Source organism: Lepidochelys kempii, chromosome 8, assembly GCF_965140265.1.
Source record: "Lepidochelys kempii isolate rLepKem1 chromosome 8, rLepKem1.hap2, whole genome shotgun sequence".
In the NCBI taxonomy this organism is placed as follows: Eukaryota; Metazoa; Chordata; order Testudines; family Cheloniidae; genus Lepidochelys; species Lepidochelys kempii.
In genome coordinates, this window is record NC_133263.1 from 90,512,573 (window position 1) to 90,534,254 (window position 21,682).

The window sequence follows — 21,682 nt, forward strand, 5'->3', positions numbered from 1 at the left end:
TGTCTTCCCTCCCACTTTTTTTTTTTTTTTTTTAATAGACCATAAGTATTGGTGTCTTACCCCTTGGTGACATGTGAAAGTTTGTGATTAGCAGCTGCTATGAAATGGGAAGCAAGCTTGGTGGGGAGTATTTTCAGGGATGTAATTAGAAGTTCATGGACAGATCCTCAGCTGGTATACATTAGCATAGCCCCATTAAATTCAATGGAGCGATGACAATTTCCATCCGTCAGCTAAGGATCTGGTCTTGGCTGAAAACTGCCTCCTTCAGTTTTGCCCTCTTCCCTCCCCACATCCTGTTACACAAGAGGCCAAATGAGGCTCTGTATTATTCTGTTACTCATATTAAGAGCTGTTATTTAAAAGAACAAGGAAGCTGTTTACAGTTTTGTTTTTTGCCTGATGTATGATGGTTACATTTAATTGTTCAACCACCTTAAACTTTGAGAGAACGAAAAAAAATTTTGCATTCTTAACAGCCTCAAACCATGAGAAAGTCTGTAAAGCAAGGCTCAGCTGCAGAGGCCTTTTAAAAAAATGTGTCCCTCATGGTCACAAGTGAACCCATATTAGGCTCTGCAGTTCATCTGCTTATGTCTCTGCTTTGCAGACACATGATATGTAATCATAATATTATTACTTTGCACAGATATAGAACTTTCCATCCATAGACATGAGGTACAGGGACCAATTTTACATTCCCAACAAATTATCACATTTTGAGCATTCCAAATTTTCTTCACACAAATAACTTTCTACTCAACCTCTCTCTCTAGAAAACAACGTTTATTACTACCAGGTGATCATCTTATATCGGCTATATTTAGAAGGCTATCCCACATGCTGCCTATGAGCTAGATTGCCTAGTGCATTCCAGTCCCTTTTTGATGTTCAAGTGATACAGTGAAGCTAGAAAGCAGTTGGATCTGAGCACCTGAGAATTCTGCTGGCCTGGGGAGCTCAGAGCTAGTACCAGGCTCCTGCCCCTCCCATCATAGGAGGTGGGAGTGGATGTTACAAGCCAATTTTCAGCTGGTGCATAGTTCCTAGGAGAATGTTGGCAGCTGGTATAATTTAGAGCAGCCTCTAGACTGCTCTAACAAATAAAACAAAGCTAAACAACAACAATTCTATAAAATAGGGCCTTATCCTGCAATGTTAATCCATTTAGTCTTCCATTTACTTTAATAGGTGTGAAGCATTCTTAGAACCTGTCCAGAGGCATAACACACCTGGCAGGATAGGGTCACTGTACAGCATGGCAATACACTGACTGTCAGAAGTGTAACTAAGGTATCTGGTCACAGGTACGGCACTCAAGGGTTAAGCATACAGCTAGCTTGTTGATTGCTTACGTAACACATATGGCTCTGCACTTAAGGATAAGCCCATGGAAAGTGACTGAGTATCCAGAATGTGTATGAAATTCTTTGAAAGGTTACTCTGTAAGGCAAAATGCATCTAAACACTTTGCCTCACACATTTGCTCAGGAGAATTACAGATCGAGCATGAAAAGGCTTCCCCCCATTCCAATTTGAAAATAAAAACAACACATAGGAGAGATTGCGGGATTAATAAAGAGATTGGTCTACGAGTGAAAGAATGCTTGGTAGCCAGGTCATGAGTAAAATTTACAGGTCCATTATCCTATTCTATATAGTCTCAAACACTGGAAAGATACTTGTGGTTTTCAGAGTTCTAGCATTTCTTTATTAACATAAAAACAGAGCCAATACATTCAAAGAACTCTTGATTAATTCTGTTTGAAGAAAAACTAAAGAGAGAGGAAAAAAAGGAGATTGGACTAATCCCCTGTATCTTCCCTAGAAAACAAAGTGGGAAGGCTTAGATCCAGGAGATGGAAGATAGGGTAAAAGAATTAGACTACAGGAGCAATTATATAAATCTAGTCAGATTAAGGAGCAATGTTGTAGGAAATGGGAAGGTCTTTTGGGCCTGTTTCTACTACAACTGGAGTCAATGGAACTTCAACTGAAATGGGAGCAGGTCCTTTTATTTGTTTATTTTCCCTTCTTTCTTGGACACCTTTATGTTCTATCATACTGAGTCCTCAGATCACATATAGGAATTATGTTAATGATTAACCCCTGCATTACGTACTATGCCTCCCTCTAATAGTTCTTGCTTAGCCTTTTTGTGACTTTTATTTCATTAAGGAAAATCACAATCAAAAAGATTTTTTAAAGGCAAACCTGACTGAAGCCCACTCCTTTGTAGTATATTTATATATTACTGGCTTTTAATTTTTTTTGGTATATGCATAATTCACTGCAATCTGTAACATTTGCACATGCACCTTTAGGGGCACTGTAAATACCAATTTCCAGTCATATATGGTATAATAGGTACCAATTCAATAAACCACCTATCTACATGCTTAACTTTAAGCATGTGTGTAAATCCACCCAGAAAAGCACTGTAATTTTAAACATGTCCCTTAATTGCTTTGCTATATGGGGCTATGGAAAGTATTGTAAAAGAAGATCACATACAAAGAGTGTGGTTAAAATTAACCAATGCTAAGGTAATAATAAATAAACATGAAAAAAAACAAACAATGAAACTGTTCAACATTTTATGGTACATATTACTTCTATAAATAACGAAGTAAGCTTCATTATACTGGAGACATTATGATTAATTCTCCTCTCTAAAAAGTTAACCACTGAGGATGTCCATAAACCATCAACAATTCCTACATTTAGATTTAGAAAGAAATAAGTTTTGCCAAGGTACAAAACTGGGGCTAAAACCCTTTAAGAAAGAGTGTTGAATAAAGGCACTAAACAAATAGGGAGAAAATACAAAATTAGCGCTGTGGCCTTCTAAGTACCAAAATAGTACTTTATACACTAATGACACTATCACTTTTCCTTACTGCATTCTTGTATAACCTTTGGAGAAATCAATTTGCTGACTTAGAGAATAATTAGTAAGTGCCAGCATAGCAGCTCAGCTCACTTCTAAGCCGTTAGACTTATGCTCAGGAGACTCCGTTTGTTTTTCTGAATATTCTAATTGTCCCTCCTCAGCAAGTAGTACAGCGGTAGTGGATCAAATTTATTGAAAGTGTTCTAAAAACGGATCTTGTGAGAACTATGAACCATAAATAGTAGAGTGGAAACTGATGCAAAGGTTATTATAAAAATTCACAGTATAAAATATATACATTCTACACTTGTCCTATTAATATTCTCAGTCATCTTGCTTTATGTATCTGTTTGTTTAGGGCTTGATCTTACATTCACTGGAGTCAGTGGTAAAGCACTCATTGACTTAAATGATGCAGGATCAGGCCCTCACAGTTTAAGTCAAATCATGGAAGTGTGTAAGTTAAATCAAAGAATTACAAGTCCACTGTGCAGTATTGATATTATTTTAGGATATAACTCTCCTGTGTACAGTAGGAATCACTATAGCGTATAAAACCTTGTTTTTTATACATATGCAGTAAAGATCCACCATGCTGACTGAAGAACAGTAACTTTCCCTTACACAGCAATATTATGCTACTACAATATTAAGAGCCAAGTTATCATACAGAGTCTGCAAAATCGTGTGTGCACATATCTTATGCACAACAGACATTTAGGGCACATAAACCTGTTAACTGTGTACACAAGCTTACCCTTACTGCGTATGTGTATAAACACATGTCTTTTCAAGCTAAGGTGGGATTTGCAGGCACAATGGGTGTGAGCTGAGAACCCTTAACTGAAAACATTACCTTAAAAATATCAGACACACCTGCACAGCCAAGAAATCAAGAGTTAGAAGTCTATAATCTATCTTCAATGACACACAAAATGCTGATGATTACAGATGCTTTATTAACTGTGATCTTTTGCAGATATGTCTCAGGCACTGAAGGGTATGTTCTTGATTCAGTGTACAAGGAGTCAGATAATATAGCTCCAGTTAATGGAAACTGAGCATCTGATTCCTAGGACACTGTGCCCAAAATAAACCTCAGAATATGATCATCATTTCCATGGATTCCCCCACCCCCCGCAATGATGGTTTGACATTATGGAAATACATCCATTTTCTAAAATATGCAAATAAACCACTGCTATTTCACTGTGAAAATTCTGTATTTATCTTTAAAGTTTCATAGTAGAGTGAAGGATCTTAGATGCTTATCACCAGTTAATCAAAATGGGAGTTATGAGCATAAAAGCCAGCACAATGCCAGAAAAGCATCCCCCTTACAGACTGTCAAATGATATATAAAAGTGTAAAACAACAGCCAGGATCTACTTGTTTTATCCTTGTACATTAAGAAACAGACAGTGCCATTTTTATTATTTCTAATTGGTGTAGCACAAAAATGCACATTCCGTGACTAGAAAAGGAGTACTTGTGGCACCTTAGAGACTAACCAATTTATTAGAGCATAAGCTTTCGTGAGCTACAGCTCACTTCCTCAGATGCATATCGTGGAAACTGCAGCAGGCTTTATATATACACAGAGAATATGAAACAATATCTATTCCCACCCCACTGTCCTGCTGGTAATAGCTTATCTAAAGTGATCATCAGGTGGGCCATTTCCAGCACAAATCCAGGTTTTCTCACCCTCCACCCCACCACACAAATTCACTCTCCTGCTGGTGATAGCCCATCCAAAGTGACAACTCTTTACACAATGTGCATGACAATCAAGTTGGGCTATTTCCTGCACAAATCCAGGTTTTCTCACATCCCCCCCACCCCCATACACACACACAAACTCACTCTCCTGCTGGTAATAGCTTATCCAAACTGACCACTCTTCAAGTTAAAATCCAAGTTAAACCAGAACATCTGGGGGGGAGGAGGGGAGGAAAAAACAAGAGGAAACAGGCTACCTTGCATAATGACTTAGCCACTCCAAGTCTCTATTTAAGCCTAAATTAATAGTATCCAATTTGCAAATGAATTCCAATTCAGCAGTTTCTCGCTGGAGTCTGGATTTGAAGTTTTTTTGTTTTAAGATAGCGACCTTCATGTCTGTGATCGCGTGACCAGAGAGATTGAAGTGTTCTCCGACTGGTTTATGAATGTTATAATTCTTGACATCTGATTTGTGTCCATTTATTCTTTTACGTAGAGACTGTCCAGTTTGACCAATGTACATGGCAGAGGGGCATTGCTGGCACATGATGGCATATATCACATTGGTGGATGTGCAGGTGAACGAGCCTCTGATAGTGTGGCTGATACCTTTTATACCATACTGCACTCTAATGTGAAAGCTTAAAGCATATCCTGGATAATAGGGATAATGGAAATCAGGACAGACACAGTAACTATAGAATTGAGATTGAATATAGCTATGATCTGAAGTATTATTAGTTAACTGGAAATATCATCATTAATACAGACTTGCTAGTTTCTGACATATGGGATGGAATTTGTCCCATCCAGATGGCCAGCACTAGTGTCATGTATACTTGTATCCTACTTAAGCACTCAAAGTAGGGTTTGTGGGTCACAAGTATGAATTTCATACTTGATAATTAATAGTTTTCTGCAAATCACAAACCATAGCTTATTTTGTAACATAACAGCAGCGCTGTACCAGCTAAGAGCACACATGGTTAAATGGTAACATTGGTGTTGCAAAGTAATCAACGTAGGGGTTCCAGAGGACTTCCAATGATCCAGTTATCAAAATATATGGATTTTACAGAGATTTGAACAATTTACAAAAATCATTATGACTTCAGATCCAGTCTAATTAAAGGAAACTCATTCCCATTTTTATTTTTATTTTCAGTCAACAACACTAACAGATGCTAGGGTGAACATTTTGATGAATAAGAGTTTTAGAGATTTGTGGATCTTACCAAATTACTATATGGTAATACAAACTTAATTCAAAGGGAAAAAGTAACCAGTACATCTGAAAAGAAATGACAGCCTCATTCCTTTAGTTTCAAAAATTCTAACAATAATAAATACCAGTAACACAGCTACCCTGTATTGAAAGAAAACCTTACAAAATCAGGCAAAGAAAAAAACATGATTTTTTCCTTTGAATATTTCTTCAAATCCAACTGAACCTAATGGCAATAATAAAAAGTGTAAGATTAAGAAAATGTATTGTGGTGCTGAATTTAGTAGTCAGACACTTGCAGTAACCGAGGCTTGGTCTACGCTTAAAGTTATGTCATAGCTACGTCGGTAAGGGGTATGAAAAAAACAGACCTCTGGCCAATATACATATGCTGACCTAAACTCAACTGTAAATGCAGCTATGTTAATGGAAGAATTCTTCAGTTAATGAAGATAACTTCATTCGGGGAGGTGGTGTTTGTACAGGTGATGGAAAATCTCCTTTCGTTGATGTAGGCTGTATCTACGCTACAAGGTTACACTGGCATAGTGATGTCAACATAGCTAGTCTCCATAGTATAAATACAGCCTGAATCTCAAATCTCCCAATACTTTTCTCAACTCCTTATGATGTGATGATAGATGTTTACTGCAATTTAGAAGGTGCAAGATCATATCCGTCTATCTTTTTAAACTTGTCAAAAAGGGAATTTTCCCATATGGTAGCTATAATGGCCTTTAAGTGTTTTCCTGTCCCTGGCATTTGGTTGCTTTTCCCTTTCTTGGTTTGACATGTTTCAGAGTGGTAGCTGTGTTAGTCTGTATCAGCAAAAAGAAGGAGGAGTACTTGTGGCACCTTAGAGACTAACAAATTGATTTGACCATAAAGTGAGCTTTAGCCCATGAAAGCGTACGCTCAAATAAATTTGTTAGTCTCTAAGGTGCCACAAGTACTCCTCGTTCTTTTTGGTTTGACATGTAAAACTGCCCATCTAAAAGTTCATAATCTCAGCAAGTTCACAGCAGTATTAGTCCAAATGTGTCTTATTCACTCTGACATGCGAAATTAAAAGGTATATTTATAACACCACTTATCTACATAATATAAAAATAAATTTATGCATACGATTGTTTGTACTAGGGAAACCTGACACGGAACTCATGTCTGGAAACCTTATTGGAAAACCATTAATGTAACAGCATAAGTATGGTGCTCCATCAGTAAAAGGTAATTTTTAATGCTGGAAGTAATACACATGCTGAATGCTGTTTCCTAATGAAGCACACCTCTGAGGGTTCCTAGTTTCTCATTTTCCCACCATGTACCAAATCTTGATATCCTTATACAAAAATCCCAATGAAAATCAATAGGAGCATAGGTCTTCGTTGGTTTAAAAATATAATTGAAGTCCTGGCCCCACTGAAGTCAAAGGGAGATTTCAGGGTCCAGGATTTCACGTATGGGGAGGTGATGCTTTGTCAATGGCTAAATTATTTATTTATCTGTATTATGGTAGCACTTACCAGCCTTCATTTTGCTAGGCATTGTGCAAACAGCTTATAATCTAGAGACAAGATACACAAAAAGAGAAAAAAAGAAGGTATTTTCACCCGTTTTACATATATTACTGGGACATAGAGAGATAAAGAAATCTTTTTCCCCCAAGGTCACATGTGAATCCTGTAGCAAAACCAGGAACTGATCTTAGATCTTCGAGTATCAGGCTAGCATCTTACCAAAAGACCATCCTTCCTCACCGTTGGTTACTCATAAGTTCATGTATTAATAGACATGTTCCATCATCCTCCAGGAGCTTAGTCATGCTTCCTCTCCCCCGCCCCCCAGTGTGTTCTATATAACCTTGATTATCCTATCATCCCCAGAATAGTGTCCTATATGGATCTTATGGGCTTCAGGACATTTGCTCCATCACTTTCTTTTATGCTGGAAGGAAGGTGACAACGTTTCGACAGCTTCTAAGGCTTACATCTAAATGACTTCTGCAGAAAGAGATGAGTGAAATATGAAATGTACTATAATACAGTGCCATTGTGCTAGGCACTGTACAAACAAATAGCAAGAGACAGTCCCTGCCCCAAACAATTCCAGGCAAAACAGATAAAACAAAGATTGTTTTAAAAATAATTCCCGTTTTACAGAGGGGGAACTGAGGCACGGAAAATTAAGTGACTTACCCTAGGTCACTTAATTAGGAAGTTAGTGGGGCAGCTCAAATTAAATCCAGATTTCCTGTGTTCCTGTCCAGTACCTTAACAAGAACATATTTCCCTCTCTTTAATGGGAATTATATTATTTGTTCCTACAGAAGCAAGTAATTCTGTTATTTTACAATGCTACTTTGTGCTGTGAGATTCTTTCCCTTTGCACTGGGTCTTTTGGGCAAAGATGCTATGGTTCTTTTGACGACAGCACTTCTACTGTTGCTATCACCAATGGAGCTGTACTGGTTGTAGTGCAACAATGGGAGATTTCTCCAAAAAGTCTAGCATAATCACAGCCTCAGGGTTAGTGCCGGAACAAATCATCACCCTTAATTCTGGCTCCAAGACAACATTCACTGAAGTAGATAACGTCAGCAACATTTGTCTCCATGGTTAAATCTTCTCCTTACTGGAGCGTGGTAAACTAAGCTTCTTTGAGAATTGTCTGGGCAAACACTGCACAGGAAGTCTATAAATTGGGGGACACAGCTTCCAAAATTTGGATGACTGTCTTCTCTGCTTACAATTTCTCCACTAGTAGTGCAGAAAGCACCGAGTGAATGGAAATTTTAATCACAACCCCACTAAATGAACAATTCCTACCAGAGAAAGAAAATTCCTCTGAAGATATAAGTCTATTAGATACAAAAAAGCCTATAGATTAAGGGTCAGATTTAGATCTCATTTTTACCAGTGTAAGTCAGAAGTCAATGGGAATTTTGTTGTTGGAAAATTAATACCATAGATCAGAATCAGGCCTCTAGGGGTGCATTGTAATGAAACCATTACTCAAGACATTTTTTAAAAAAGAAAAAACCTAAATATATGTAGTAAATTGTTTTAACTCTGTAGACGCTACGAAGTTAAGTAGACCATTTTGAGAATAACTCCTTATTTTAAATTAACTTAGTGTGTAACCATATTGAGAATCCATGCCATTGCTTCAGCAAGTTTTTAAGCACGTGAACTCAACTGCACTACTGCCATACTTAAAGTTAGGCTTCAGAAACTAACCTGCTTAAGTAACTTGCTAAATCAGGGCCTTTGAGAGTAGCAGTACTCTGTGATTATAAAACCACTGATAGAGAAGACCTATTAAATTATACATCAGATCCTTTTCCGAAGTAGGATTGTCTGAGCACCTCTAACCAAATATTACGTGGAAGTGAAACAAGGGATTGCAATGACTCATTTGTACACATCTCAGTTTCTTAATTTTGTCCTGGGGTTTATTTTTCCTTTACTTAATTTTCTTTTGAAAAGTTGTACTTTGTGGCATAAGGCCATTCCTCTCGTCCCACAGTGATGTTATTTACTGTTACTCAGACTGCATATGTGGGCCCCTCAGTAGTTCTGTAACTATGAAGGAATTGATATAGTAATGATTAATACCAGAGGTGAAAAACAAGGGAAAGTGCTCTTGGATTTCCTCACTAGATGTGTTCAGTTCAGCTTCTCCTGGCACTTGTCTTTTGTTTCAGTGTGTGCAGTTTAGCCTGTCATGTTTAAAAGGTTTTGTGTTGTTTTTGAAGTGCAAGTGAAAAGGAAGAGAACAATAATATTCTGCTTATTGATAATGTTTGTGAGATAGCATGTCACATGGTCTGCTTTAATTATAATAAAGTTCTGTAAGAAACAACGACAGAACTGGAACTGATTGACTCCATTGTTCCCTGACCATGGAAGCTAAGTATTTAACAAGCATAGAGAATGCATGACTCTCAAACGCTGTCAGAGTGTCCCTCCAGGTCAGGATTGAGGCAAATTTGGCTGGCACTGCTGCTTCCCATGCTGTGCTCATTCTATGGGTAAACAGAAGAATTTAGTCTCCAGGATTGTCAATCTAGCACCTTTAATGAGCAAGAAATTCATTTTATTCAAGGAGGAAAAACGTAGCCTACCATCATTCCTTATAAAAGTGCCAGAAAACATCAAACATGTAGGTAAATATAATATTTCAAGACTGCTCAAGCCTAACTCCCTTTCCCCTCACACCTGCATGGGGATGAACATGTGCTATATGTCTCTGTGCTGGCTCACTATTCAATATTTCAGCTGGACCTGCTCCAACTTTTGAATAAATGTCTCTTTTGGGGAGAGGGAATTGCATTCCTTAGTCAAAACACAGTTTTTCTTAAGTTCTGAAAGAAAAATGTGTACTTGTGAAACATTAGGAACCAGTCATGAGAGGAACTGAAATTCGCTCTTTATCCCCAGCCTAGGCAAAGAGCTCAGCCTGATCAGCTACATTCGTGACCTCCAGCCTGAACACATTCATAACCTGGAGAGAAGAGGGACTGCAGTCTCCGTGTTATTTGTGGGCTTTTCTTCCTAAGCAAAGATGATTTCCAGAGCAGGGGAGTGTAGGTGTGGGAGGGGAATTAAGTCAGGCTTTATTGAAAGGGAGATTATAGCCATTTGGGAACAGGATGGCAACACTCAATTTGTTTCAACGGGGACACTAAATTAGGAACAGAATTTACATCCTCAGAGAACCCTATTGCTTAAACCATTAAGCAGAGAGACTGGCCCACGATTAAAATAAAGAAATAAAATCTCTCCTTCTATTCAAACACATGGTTCAACCAACACCACATCCCTGCAGTGCTCAACATTCATTAAGCAAGATTACAAAGGTTCTTTATTTATTATGGAGCTTCGTAGAGCCTGGTCACTTGTGCTGTGTGCAAGGAGGTCTACACATATCTTTGGAAGATGAAATCCTGCCATCTCTACATAAGGTGTTCAGGAAGACAGTTTCAGTGGGTCTGTATGCTCATGGATCTACCAGCCCTGTCCCCACTATTTTCCAAGCCTGCCCCTGCAAGCCCCAGACTAATTTCTGTCCCACAGAGCTGTATTCTGCTATGCACAGGATGGGAGGTAGAATCCCTTAACAGAGTCCTGTCATCTTCTCTCGCTTCCTTAGCGCAGAGGAAACATTGGTTCCAGTATGGTCAGGACCCTGTATAGCTGCAGGGCAAAGAGGATCAGTTAGCAGGCTGTGGCTCAGTCCACCTTTGGAATAGTAAATTACAGTTGAATGTTCTCAGGTGAAAGACTATAAAGTTTGCTGAACTGACTAGGTATATAAAACCTCACATCAAGAACTTGTCACACATCACTCAAAATATACAGAGATTTCATGGGGAAGAAGAGGTGAGAGTGAAAACTATAGCTACTTCCTTCATTTCACTGCAGTCTCCTTCTGATGGGCCATTCCAGTTTCCATGCTAGGAACCTTCTCTGATCAAGAACTTAGTAGCGAGATGAAGTCTCCCCCATAGCCCATCTGTGCTTTCAGAGTGAGCAAGAAGGGATTACATCTGCATCTAAGACAAACTGGGCAAATTATGATTAAATCATAGAATCATAGAATATCAGGGTTGGAAGGGACCCCAGAAGGTCATCTAGTCCAATCCCCGGCTCGAAGCAGGACCAATTCCCAGTTAAATCATCCCAGCCAGGGCTTTGTCAAGCCTGACCTTAAAAACCTCTAAGGAAGGAGATTCTACCACCTCCCTAGGTAACGCATTCCAGTGTTTCACCACCCTCTTAGTGAAAAAGTTTTTCCTAATATCCAATCTAAACCTCCCCCACTGCAACTTGAGACCATTACTCCTCGTTCTGTCATCTGCTACCATTGAGAACAGTCTATAGCCATCCTCTTTGGAACCCCCTTTCAGGTAGTTGAAAGCAGCTATCAAATCCCCCCTCATTCTTCTCTTCTGCAGGCTAAACAATCCCAGCTCCCTCAGCCTCTCCTCATAAGTGATGTGTTCCAGACCCCTAATCATTTTTGTTGCCCTTCGCTGGACTCTCTCCAATTTATCCACATCCTTCTTGTAATGTGGGGCCCAAAACTGGACACAGTACTCCAGATGAGGCCTCACCAATGTCGAATAGAGGGGGACGATCACGTCCCTCGATCTGCTCGCTATGCCCCTACTTATACATCCCAAAATGCCATTGGCCTTCTTGGCAACAAGGGCACACTGCTGACTCATATCCAGCTTCTCGTCCACTATCACCCCTAGGTCCTTTTCCGCAGAACTGCTGCCTAGCCATTCGGTCCCTAGTCTGTAGCTGTGCATTGGGTTCTTCCATCCTAAGTGCAGGACCCTGCACTTATCCTTATTGAACCTCATCAGATTTCTTTTGGCCCAATCCTCCAATTTGTCTAGGTCCTTCTGTATCCTATCCCTCCCCTCCAGCGTATCTACCACTCCTCCCAGTTTAGTATCATCCGCAAATTTGCTGAGAGTGCAATCCACATCATCCTCCAGATCATTTATGAAGATATTGAACAAAACCGGCCCCAGGACCGACCCTTGGGGCACTCCACTTGATACTGGCTGCCAACTAGACATGGAGCCATTGATCACTACCCGTTGAGCCCGACAATCTAGCCAGCTTTCTACCCACCTTATAGTGCATTCATCCAGCCCATACTTCCTTAACTTGCTGACAAGAATACTGTGGGAGACCGTGTCAAAAGCTTTGCTAAAGTCAAGAAACAATACATCCACTGCTTTCCCTTCATCCACAGAACCAGTAATCTCATCATAAAAGGCGATTAGATTAGTCAGGCATGACCTTCCCTTGGTGAATCCATGCTGGCTGTTCCTGATCACTTTCCTCTCATGCAAGTGCTTCAGAATTGATTCTTTGAGGACCTGCTCCATGATTTTTCCAGGGACTGAGGTGAGGCTGACTGGCCTGTAGTTCCCAGGATCCTCCTCCTTCCCTTTTTTAAAGATGGGCACTACATTAGCCTTTTTCCAGTCATCCGGGACTTCCCCGGTTCGCCATGAGTTTTCAAAGATAATGGCCAATGGCTCTGCAATCACAGCCGCCAATTCCTTCAGCACTCTCGGATGCAACTCGTCCGGCCCCATGGACTTGTGCACCTCCAGCTTTTCTAAATAGTCCCTAACCACCTCTATCTCCACTTTTATTGGCACTTAATTTATGACTTTCTTTTTGTTTAATCTATTGACGTTCTCTTCTGGTTTTATCTGGACCAGTGATCTGCTAGGTCACTCCAATCCTTGACTCTGGGAGCCAGCCTTACCCTGCTCTGCTGTGAAAACCCTCACTCCTGGGCTGTTCACGCACAGCCTCTGGCATGGAAGCTGCTCCTTGGATTGTGCAACCGAATGACACTAGCCAATATCTCCAGTCCCAGACACAACACTAGGAACCTCCATCTTGCAGTGTCCACTTATGCCCGCTGGACGCTGAAAGCTGATATAAGTTTGTCAATTTAACAAAGAAATTGATATATACCAGGCTTGTTATCCCAAGGGGAGTCTCTGACATGCTTCCAACCAAACACACTGCTTCGGGTAGAATAAACAAACAAATTTATAAACTACAAAGATAGATTTTAAGTGATTATAAGTCAAGACACAACAAGTCAAATTTTGTCAAATGAAATAAAAGCAAAACGCATTCTAAGCTGATCTTAACACTTTCAGTGCCCTTATAAACTTAGATGCTTCTCTCAATAGACTGGCTGGTTGCCCTCCAGCCAGGCTCTCGCCTTTGATCAGCGCTTCAGTCGCTTGGTGGTGGTGGTGTCTGTAGATGTAGGTGGAAGAGAGGGGAAGAGCATGGCAAACATCTCTCCCTTTTATCATGCTCTTTCTTCCCTCTTGGCTTTGCACCCCACTCCCCCTTAAGGATCAGGTGAGCATTACCTCACTGTAGTCCCTCACTGATCAAGGGAAGGGGGGTGACTCACTTGAGAGTCCAACAGATCCTTTTGTTGCTACCTAGGCCAGTGTCCTTTGTTCCTGTGAGGCTGGGCTGGGTCTGTCCCAAACATGCCCTGATGAGGTGTGAACTCCCCTCCACTCTTGGAGAGTTTTTGCTTGGGCTTGCTTTAAGCCGAGGACACATTCTCAGTATCATAACTATATACATGAAATTACAACCTATAACATTACTATAACAACAATGCTCAGTGCATCATGAGCCTTCCGGAGACACCTGACATGACAAACTTTGCATTAGATACCACACAGTCATATTATAAGGATGAACATGGGGGTGCTGGGTGTTCTCCCGAGGTACAGAATGTCACAGCATGCCATAATAATGAAACAAAGTGGGTAAGAAGATGCCTATGGATGCTGGTTACACTGAATTTATATTTATACACAATATATCTAGCAAGCTGAGAAAATAAGGCCCTGCAATACAACAAACAGCTATCTTTTCCAGTGAAGTAACCCTGAAAGCCAAAGGGAAAATGACTGGAAGAAATTCTGTCACTGTCAGGACCTGATACAGAGACCACACTCGTGAGAGAGGGGAAGATATAGCTCATAATGGAGTGATAAGTTTGGCTGCTATTTCATTGATTGAGATGCCAGTCAAATGGAATGAAAAAAAGGCTAGTAGATTTGAAGGAACCAAAATGGCTTTACATGATTAAGTTGTTATATTTTACGGCTGAGATGTGAAAATCTGACTTAGTGATTTGGATGTCCAAGCCCCATTAATTAATTAATAGAAACTGGATATCCAAATTCCCTAGATGGTTTTGCAAATCTCCACCAATATGCATTACACACTGTGTCAGAACATGTGTATGTATGTGTTTACAGAGAGAGAGACAGAAAATATAATGAACATATGGTATAAAAGATTACATGGCCACAGTACCCCATGAATGCTGAGATCACAATATCCTGATTCTCAGAAAAGTTATTTCAGATCATTGTTTAAAGAGCTTCTTTTGTTATTATTTTGTACTTCTTCCTCTCACAGCAAGGCTGGGACCTGGAAACTAAGAGAACGTGGCTTTACTAGAGAGATACATGAAAAGTACCAAAACAAAACTTTACATTCTAAACAATTTATTTAAAATATCGCAGGAAACGTGTGCACATTGACTAAAAGACATGCACACATGATGTTATATATACACATCACCCACACACAGAGCCAGATTCTGGGAACATGCTTACGGGTAACTCAGCAGAGTGGAGTTACTCATATGAGCAAAGTTATTCACACGTGTAAGTTGTTGCAGGATTAGATCCCAAGACAATAAGAACAAAAACACAACAGAAAAATTTCATAAAAAAGCTAAAATCTTCTTGAAATCCATATTTTTCAAATTATAATTTCATATATAGGGTGCAATGTAACATATCTGGGAAAATGGGAGGACTGAAAGAGAGGAGAAGAATGGAACAGATGGCTGATTACATTTTAGGCAAACCTATTGGTATACTTTCCACTGATTTCATTATCTAAAACAAACATTTTTGCCAGGGCAAACAGGTGATTAAAATAGATTATTTTTAAAGACAGTAATCAGAAAGCTGCATTTTGGATTTGCTCTTCCCTTGTTATTCAGGTGTTCTAAAAGCCATCACATTTTTATATTGTAGCAATAATATTAATTATCACTCTCAGGCTGCCGTTTAATTGCGGTAAACTATAGCCTTGTAAGAGGTAAGAAGCACTCTTTGGAGGGTACATAAGCCTCATTTGTTCAGCAAGGAGAACAAGATGAGCCTGGCATAAGATATTAGGCTCAGAACTGTTGTTGGCAAACCATCTGACGGGAAACTGTCCGCTTGAAAGAGCAAGGATTATAGAAAGGAGCAAAGAGTAAAAAAACAGTGATGGATCAGCTCCATGAAGGGGCCTTTATTTGATGGGCACTCCAACTGGGGGAACATTGACAGGGGAAGGAAAGGAGGAAGTTGAGAAGGGAGCAGGAGAGAAGACAAGACACTCTAAAATGGTTCAGAAAGGCTATTGTAGGCTATGTTGAAAGCTTTTGGCAAGTTAAGCTTTCAGGCTAATTGCCTACCTGGTAAGATGCTTCTCTGCTTAGAATGTACAATAGGCAGCAACTTCTCCAACACAGAAAACACAGGGGAAAATCTTGACCACATTGACGTCAATGGGAAAATTTCCATTGACTTCAGTGGAGCCAGGATTTCACCCACGGAACTTGCCCTTTTGGGGGAAAAAACAGGTCAGATAGCTGACTATGTCCCTGTGGGGAGAGTCAGTGTTCTGGTCTCATGAACTCCAACTCAGGAATGTAACAAGCTAAGTAGCCCTTAGAAGACAAGAGCTGGAGGAAGGACCAGGGAAGCCCTCTCATGTTTGTATGCACAATCATCATGTAAGGCTTTTGTTACTTCCTTTAAAAAAAAACAAACAAGACAAATCCCAGGAAAGGAAATGGGGAGGGACGGGGGAATGTTTCACCCATATAATTTTGTGTGGGTGTGGGGGTGAGTCTCCACCCATTCATTGGCCAGATCCTGGCCCAAATGGAAAATTCCATGGTGAGAAGATTATAGAATGCTGAGGATCTGCATATAAAAATGGAGCAACATCTCTTTAAGGGGCTTGATTTTTCAGGCAAGTAAGTGGAAAAAATGAAGGCAGAGACAACAAACACTAAAGGCATCAGTAACGAGAGCCATAATTTTGACTCTGGAAAAGGAAACCAACCACCCTAGAGAGATTTACTATCCAATAAAATCCTCAACACTTCTCTATGTAAGCATGTTCATGCAATGCTGGATACCTTTCTACCCATCTCTGCCCTGTGCGTAAGCACAACAGGCCTGATGGATATGGCACCCAGCAAAACCTAGGAGAATGTGTTTGAACTGAACAGCCCTTCTGGTCAGATCTGCACTGGGAAATATTATTAAGTATGTGTTTACGTATTCAGCTAGCAGTATAATTGTTGTGCACCCTGTTTATGCAAAGACTGCAACTAACATACGGAGTTCTCAGCTACGAGTTTTCTGTAGGCTTAGAAGACATACTGTGGCCCTGCCTTTCTGCATTCTCCACTGAAAAGTCTGCAGGTGCTCTATATATTTAATACTATAATGATGGATAATAATATTCACTGTGCTTCTCACCTGAGGAGCTCAGAAAAGCTATGTTTTCTGTAAGATTAGATGAAAATATTTTTAAAGGACTGAATCGGAGGTTCTGGGTAGGTCCAAGGCCCCACGCTACTAGAGAGCCAGTGAGAGGATCAGGGCCTAAATCACCAGTTATGGCAAGTTGAGATAAATCCTGGCCCCAATGATGTCAATGGCAAAACTCCCATTGACTTCAAGGGGGCCAGGATTCCACCCATGGTTTCCAGACAGTCCTATTCACTGTTGTTCTAGTTGGTGTCATAGAAACAGAGAGACTGGAATTAACTTATCTGTCAGCATGGCTCAGTTATTCAGACTAATGGAAGAACACAATCAATTCCTCTGGCAGACTGAAAAATATTTATCTGCCACTTGGATATTTAGCAATGAAGAACTAAAAACAGATATACAAACAATAAATGGAGATAAAGTAATAAAAAAAACTCTGGGGAATTTCCATTTCTTCTCCTTTTTTTTTTTAACTTAAAGATGATTCTAAAAGGCAAAGTTCTGGTTCAGGCATAGAAAAAGTCAAGACCGGGGTCTGGGCCTCAAACCCAGTCTACCTTCAAGTTGTTAGATGTTAGGGAAAAGCTTTGATTTGTAAATGGAGCTGGCTGGAAATTCTCCAATGGAATATTTTTGCATTGGAGAATGCCAGTTCACCAGAATAAAACATTTTGTGAGGACTGTTCATTTCAGTAGAGTTGCTCGGTTTCCTGCCAGCTCTCCCAGCTCCTAGGCATCCCAGGCTTCCTGACTCTTCAGCAGCCTGCCTGACAAGGATTCGAGAGCCTGGAAGTTCCTGCTCCCAAGTTCTGAGGCTCCCAGGTCTCTCTGCAGCTTGTCTAGTAGGCCACTGGGAAGCAGGGCTTGCAGACTCCCATCTCCCCTTCAGCCTGCCATGTTGGCTGACAAGGAACCAAGAGTCTGGAAACACTAGGAGCTCCGGCTCCAAAGGCTCTGAGCCCTTTCAGTTTACAGCAAGCGATGATGAGAGCTGGGAAGCTCCGGCAACTATGGCTCCCATGTTCCACTCTTTGGCAGACTGGGCTCCCAGGTATTTCTTCCAGGGTTCACAGCTCCAGGACGGCATACCTGGTGGACTGCTCCAGAAGGTGGGCTCTATTCCCTTTTGCAGAGAATTTCAAAATATCAAAATCCTCCACAAAATTACCTTTCTCCCCACAGCTCTTGTTTTAAATACCTTAAAAGAATTACTAAATCATGGACAAGAAACTAAAACAGTCACCAGTTTTGTAGCTTGTGAACACATGGCATCAAATTCTCCTCTCTGTTATACCAGTGCAATTCCAATGGTTTTCATGGACTTGTTTTTCCCTGAGTACTTGGCCCACAGTGTGTGTGTTCTCCCTGCACTAACACTGATCAAACCAGAGATGTGCTGACATCAAAGATGCTGAAGAGATTTTGGCAAGATCCATTGCTACACTTATCTGTGAAGCTGCAAAACAGCCATGTTAATTACAGCTTTGTTCAAATTTCTGGGGTGGTGTTGCAAGGAAGAGAACATTTGCCAAGTGTAAAAAGAGTGTGTGGGGGATGGGGGAGGAAATCAGAAAGGAAAAAAATATACATTTTTCTCAGGTTCTAAGGTGGATTTACACAAAACAGAACGAATTTAAGAATGAAAATGTCCTTTGAAGTAAAGAGCATATCTCTGACACAAGAAATCTGCCTTGATGGTTCAAAAATGCTTTAAAATTGTGTTACACAAAACCTCCCTGACCTTTAATAGAAACCCTCAGGCCTCCTGTACAGGCTAGATGCTTCATAAAAGAAATTTACCAGACATCTTATTAGCTCTGTCAGAGGGTTTCACTCTCACTCTCTAATTTTTGTAAATTGTTAGTCAAAGTGTTGTGTGTGCTCTTTGAAGACAATGTATGCAGATGGGCTCTAATTCATTTCCCCTCTGAACTGGGGAACCATCCGTCTCTCAAAACGATAGATTCCGTCTACTGTCTCTTGTGATACTTAAAGAAAAACACAGGTGTTCTCTCTGGCCTTCAGGAAGAGGAAATACCATACTGATTAAAACTTGAACCATACTAGCCAAGACAGACCTGGGCTCCTCCTCCCCCTCCCTTCTTTCTTCTAACCAACTGAACGGATTGATATAATATGTAACTAGGTTCACACATGTAATTGGATAACCTCTAATGAAAGGCAGCAAGGGCACAGGCTATAAAGGAAGCAGTCTGGTCCATAGGGATGGCACGTGAGCAAACCCACAAAAATCAGCTCCAGAACTCTTCATTTACATATTCTCATATTTTATACAGAAAGCCTTCCACCCCCCACAAAAACAAACTTGAGAAATGTGTCACAGGTTTCCAAGCCAAGACATATAGTTTCTTCTTGCTGGCAACCATTCCAACAAGTACATTTTATGAGCCACAACGTGAGCAATACTTTTTCTTTTTCTCTCCTTCCCTTAGCCTCTAGGCTGATACACACCCTTGAGCACGCAAGAGCGAACACATCCTATTTTATAAGAAACGTTTCCAATTTTTTCTCCCATAACCGTGAATCATCTGTGTCAAACCACAGATCGTTACTGTTATCATTATTAGTGTTAGAGTAGCAGCACGCAGCTCCAATCGCAATGTAGGCCTCATTGTACTGGGTGCTATACAAACACAGGTCAGAGACAGACCCTGTCCCGGATCTTACAATTAAAGGCAACTTATCCTGCAAAAAAAAGTGAACTTCTGCGTTAATACAAACTACTACTGAAGTCAACAGTGGACACACAAGCTTAGGAGTCCACAAACAATAAGCCCATTGCAGAAACATGGCCTAATTTTCCCTCTCTGATGCAGTGCTCCCTGTTGAGACCAGTGTAAATGAGGTAATTTGCAGCTTTTTCCTCCTGTCTCCTCCCCTCTTGCTCCCTCTGAAGAAATTAACACCCAACGAATTGCAAATACATGTACAGTACGCAGAGAAAGTGTTAAATACCAAATGCTTTTGCATAATGCATGTGTCACAAGTAAATCAGAGATAGGCTTTTTTTTAATCAGGCCCATCAGTGCTTTTTTTATTTAAGAGCCAAGCAGCATTCTTGGATCAGAGTTCAATATCCCAAGAGGTGTAAATCACCACACTATCTTATTAGAAACATTTGAAAGTAGGCAAATGCTTTGAAAGCCATAAACTTAGGATTCTGAAGTGTTCCAAAGCTATACTGGATACAAATTCCTCACTTAACTGGTTTTAATTTGCAACCCCTTTAAAGAGCTAATCCTATCTTTAAATCAATACAATATTTAAATACATTTATATATAAATTATATATATTTAATAACTATTTTTATAAATGACTTGTAGTTGTGTTATATATAACTAATATAAAAGTAGTCCATCAAAACTATTTAAATAACTTGAAAATTAGAATCACTTGAATTCCCCAGGACATGCAATAAGTATATGTCCAGTAAGAGGTAGGCTGCAGCTCCCAGAAAAATGTACTGCAATCACTACTACTCCATGTATTATGTATGGTCACAAGTCTGAGAGAACATTATACACTAAAGCAAGAATTCTTGCTGCCTGGTACATGAGGCTTAAAATCCCTAGAAACAATGAGTACAGCAGAAAGAAAATCACATGAGAGAGAAAGAAAAAAAAATCAAACTACCCCATCATTTGCAAACACAAACAATTAAACAATGAGGCGGCAGAACACACACCTGAAAGCATGGATGTAGGTGCTAAGTTCCCTCTAAGCTGCATGGCCGTGCAGGTACACAGTGGGGAGAGGTGCCTCTCCCTCATCCCTGGCCCCACCCCAGAGCCCGAACCCCCAGCCAGAGCCTTCACCCCCACACACACACACTCCAACCCCTGCCCCAGCCCAGAGCCCCCTCCCACACTCTGAACCCCTCGGCCCCACCCCCATCACACATCACCTCCATATTGGTGCACATAACAAAATTCATTCCACACATGGATGTAAACTATTAGAGGGAAGATTGTAAGTGGGCACATACTATTTGTGCCAAAGCATATAATTTCTCAGCAGTAATAGTTTTTATGGCAATTCGCACAGTGTTTTTTGTTCTCCATCAGACCTTTAATTTAAAAAGACACTGCCAGCTATCTCTAACTGCAATCACTGTACTCGCAGTCAGATCAGAGCAATTGTTGCAGCACATCTCCCTTAGGAGATTATGGCTCCAGTACTCAAAAGGAAACTACAGCATGGGCCAAACTTTCTAACATGTGTGGAATAAACCTACCCACAAAAATGCATGTTCAAAGAGGCACGTTTACATACGAATGGGGTGAAACGCACTTGCTGGCGCAAACTTCTGTGCACATATGAATGCCTAATTAAAAATCTGGCCCTCTGTGAAAATTCCCAGGGAGTGAGATCTAGACAGAGAGAGATTAATATTAATAGTTGAGTGAGTATGTGTTATAAGTACAGCTGGTCAGGAAATGTTTTTTATCCCCACAAAGGATGTCAATGATCACTGAATTTTTTCCTTCAAAACTTTTCGGATTTTTGTCCAACTCCAAAACCAAAAAGATTGCAGACAAAAACCAAAACATTTCAGCTGATTTTTTTTTCTTTTTGAAGAACCAGAGGAAAAAATTATTGAAAGTGGGCATTTCCCACAGAAATTTCTGTTTTGCTTAAAGTCGTTTTTTTGTTTAAAAAAAAAAAGGT

The 21,682-nt window shown here is 40.2% G+C and overlaps 1 protein-coding gene across 2 annotated transcripts in view; it reads right to left on the reverse strand.

The window, feature by feature from the left end:
• Nucleotides 1-21,682, reverse strand: part of ROR1 (receptor tyrosine kinase like orphan receptor 1) — a 248,812-nt gene that overhangs the window by 161,145 nt on the left and 65,985 nt on the right. Inside the window, exon 2 of one of the 2 annotated variants that reach the window (XM_073357447.1) lies at nt 7,367-7,407. The exons of the other annotated variant lie outside the window; for it this stretch is intronic. Within the exon in view, the coding sequence (XP_073213548.1) occupies nt 7,367-7,388 (22 nt within the window). The 5' untranslated portion in view covers nt 7,389-7,407. The remainder of the gene's footprint in view (nt 1-7,366; nt 7,408-21,682) is intronic. 2 annotated transcript variants of the gene reach the window in all.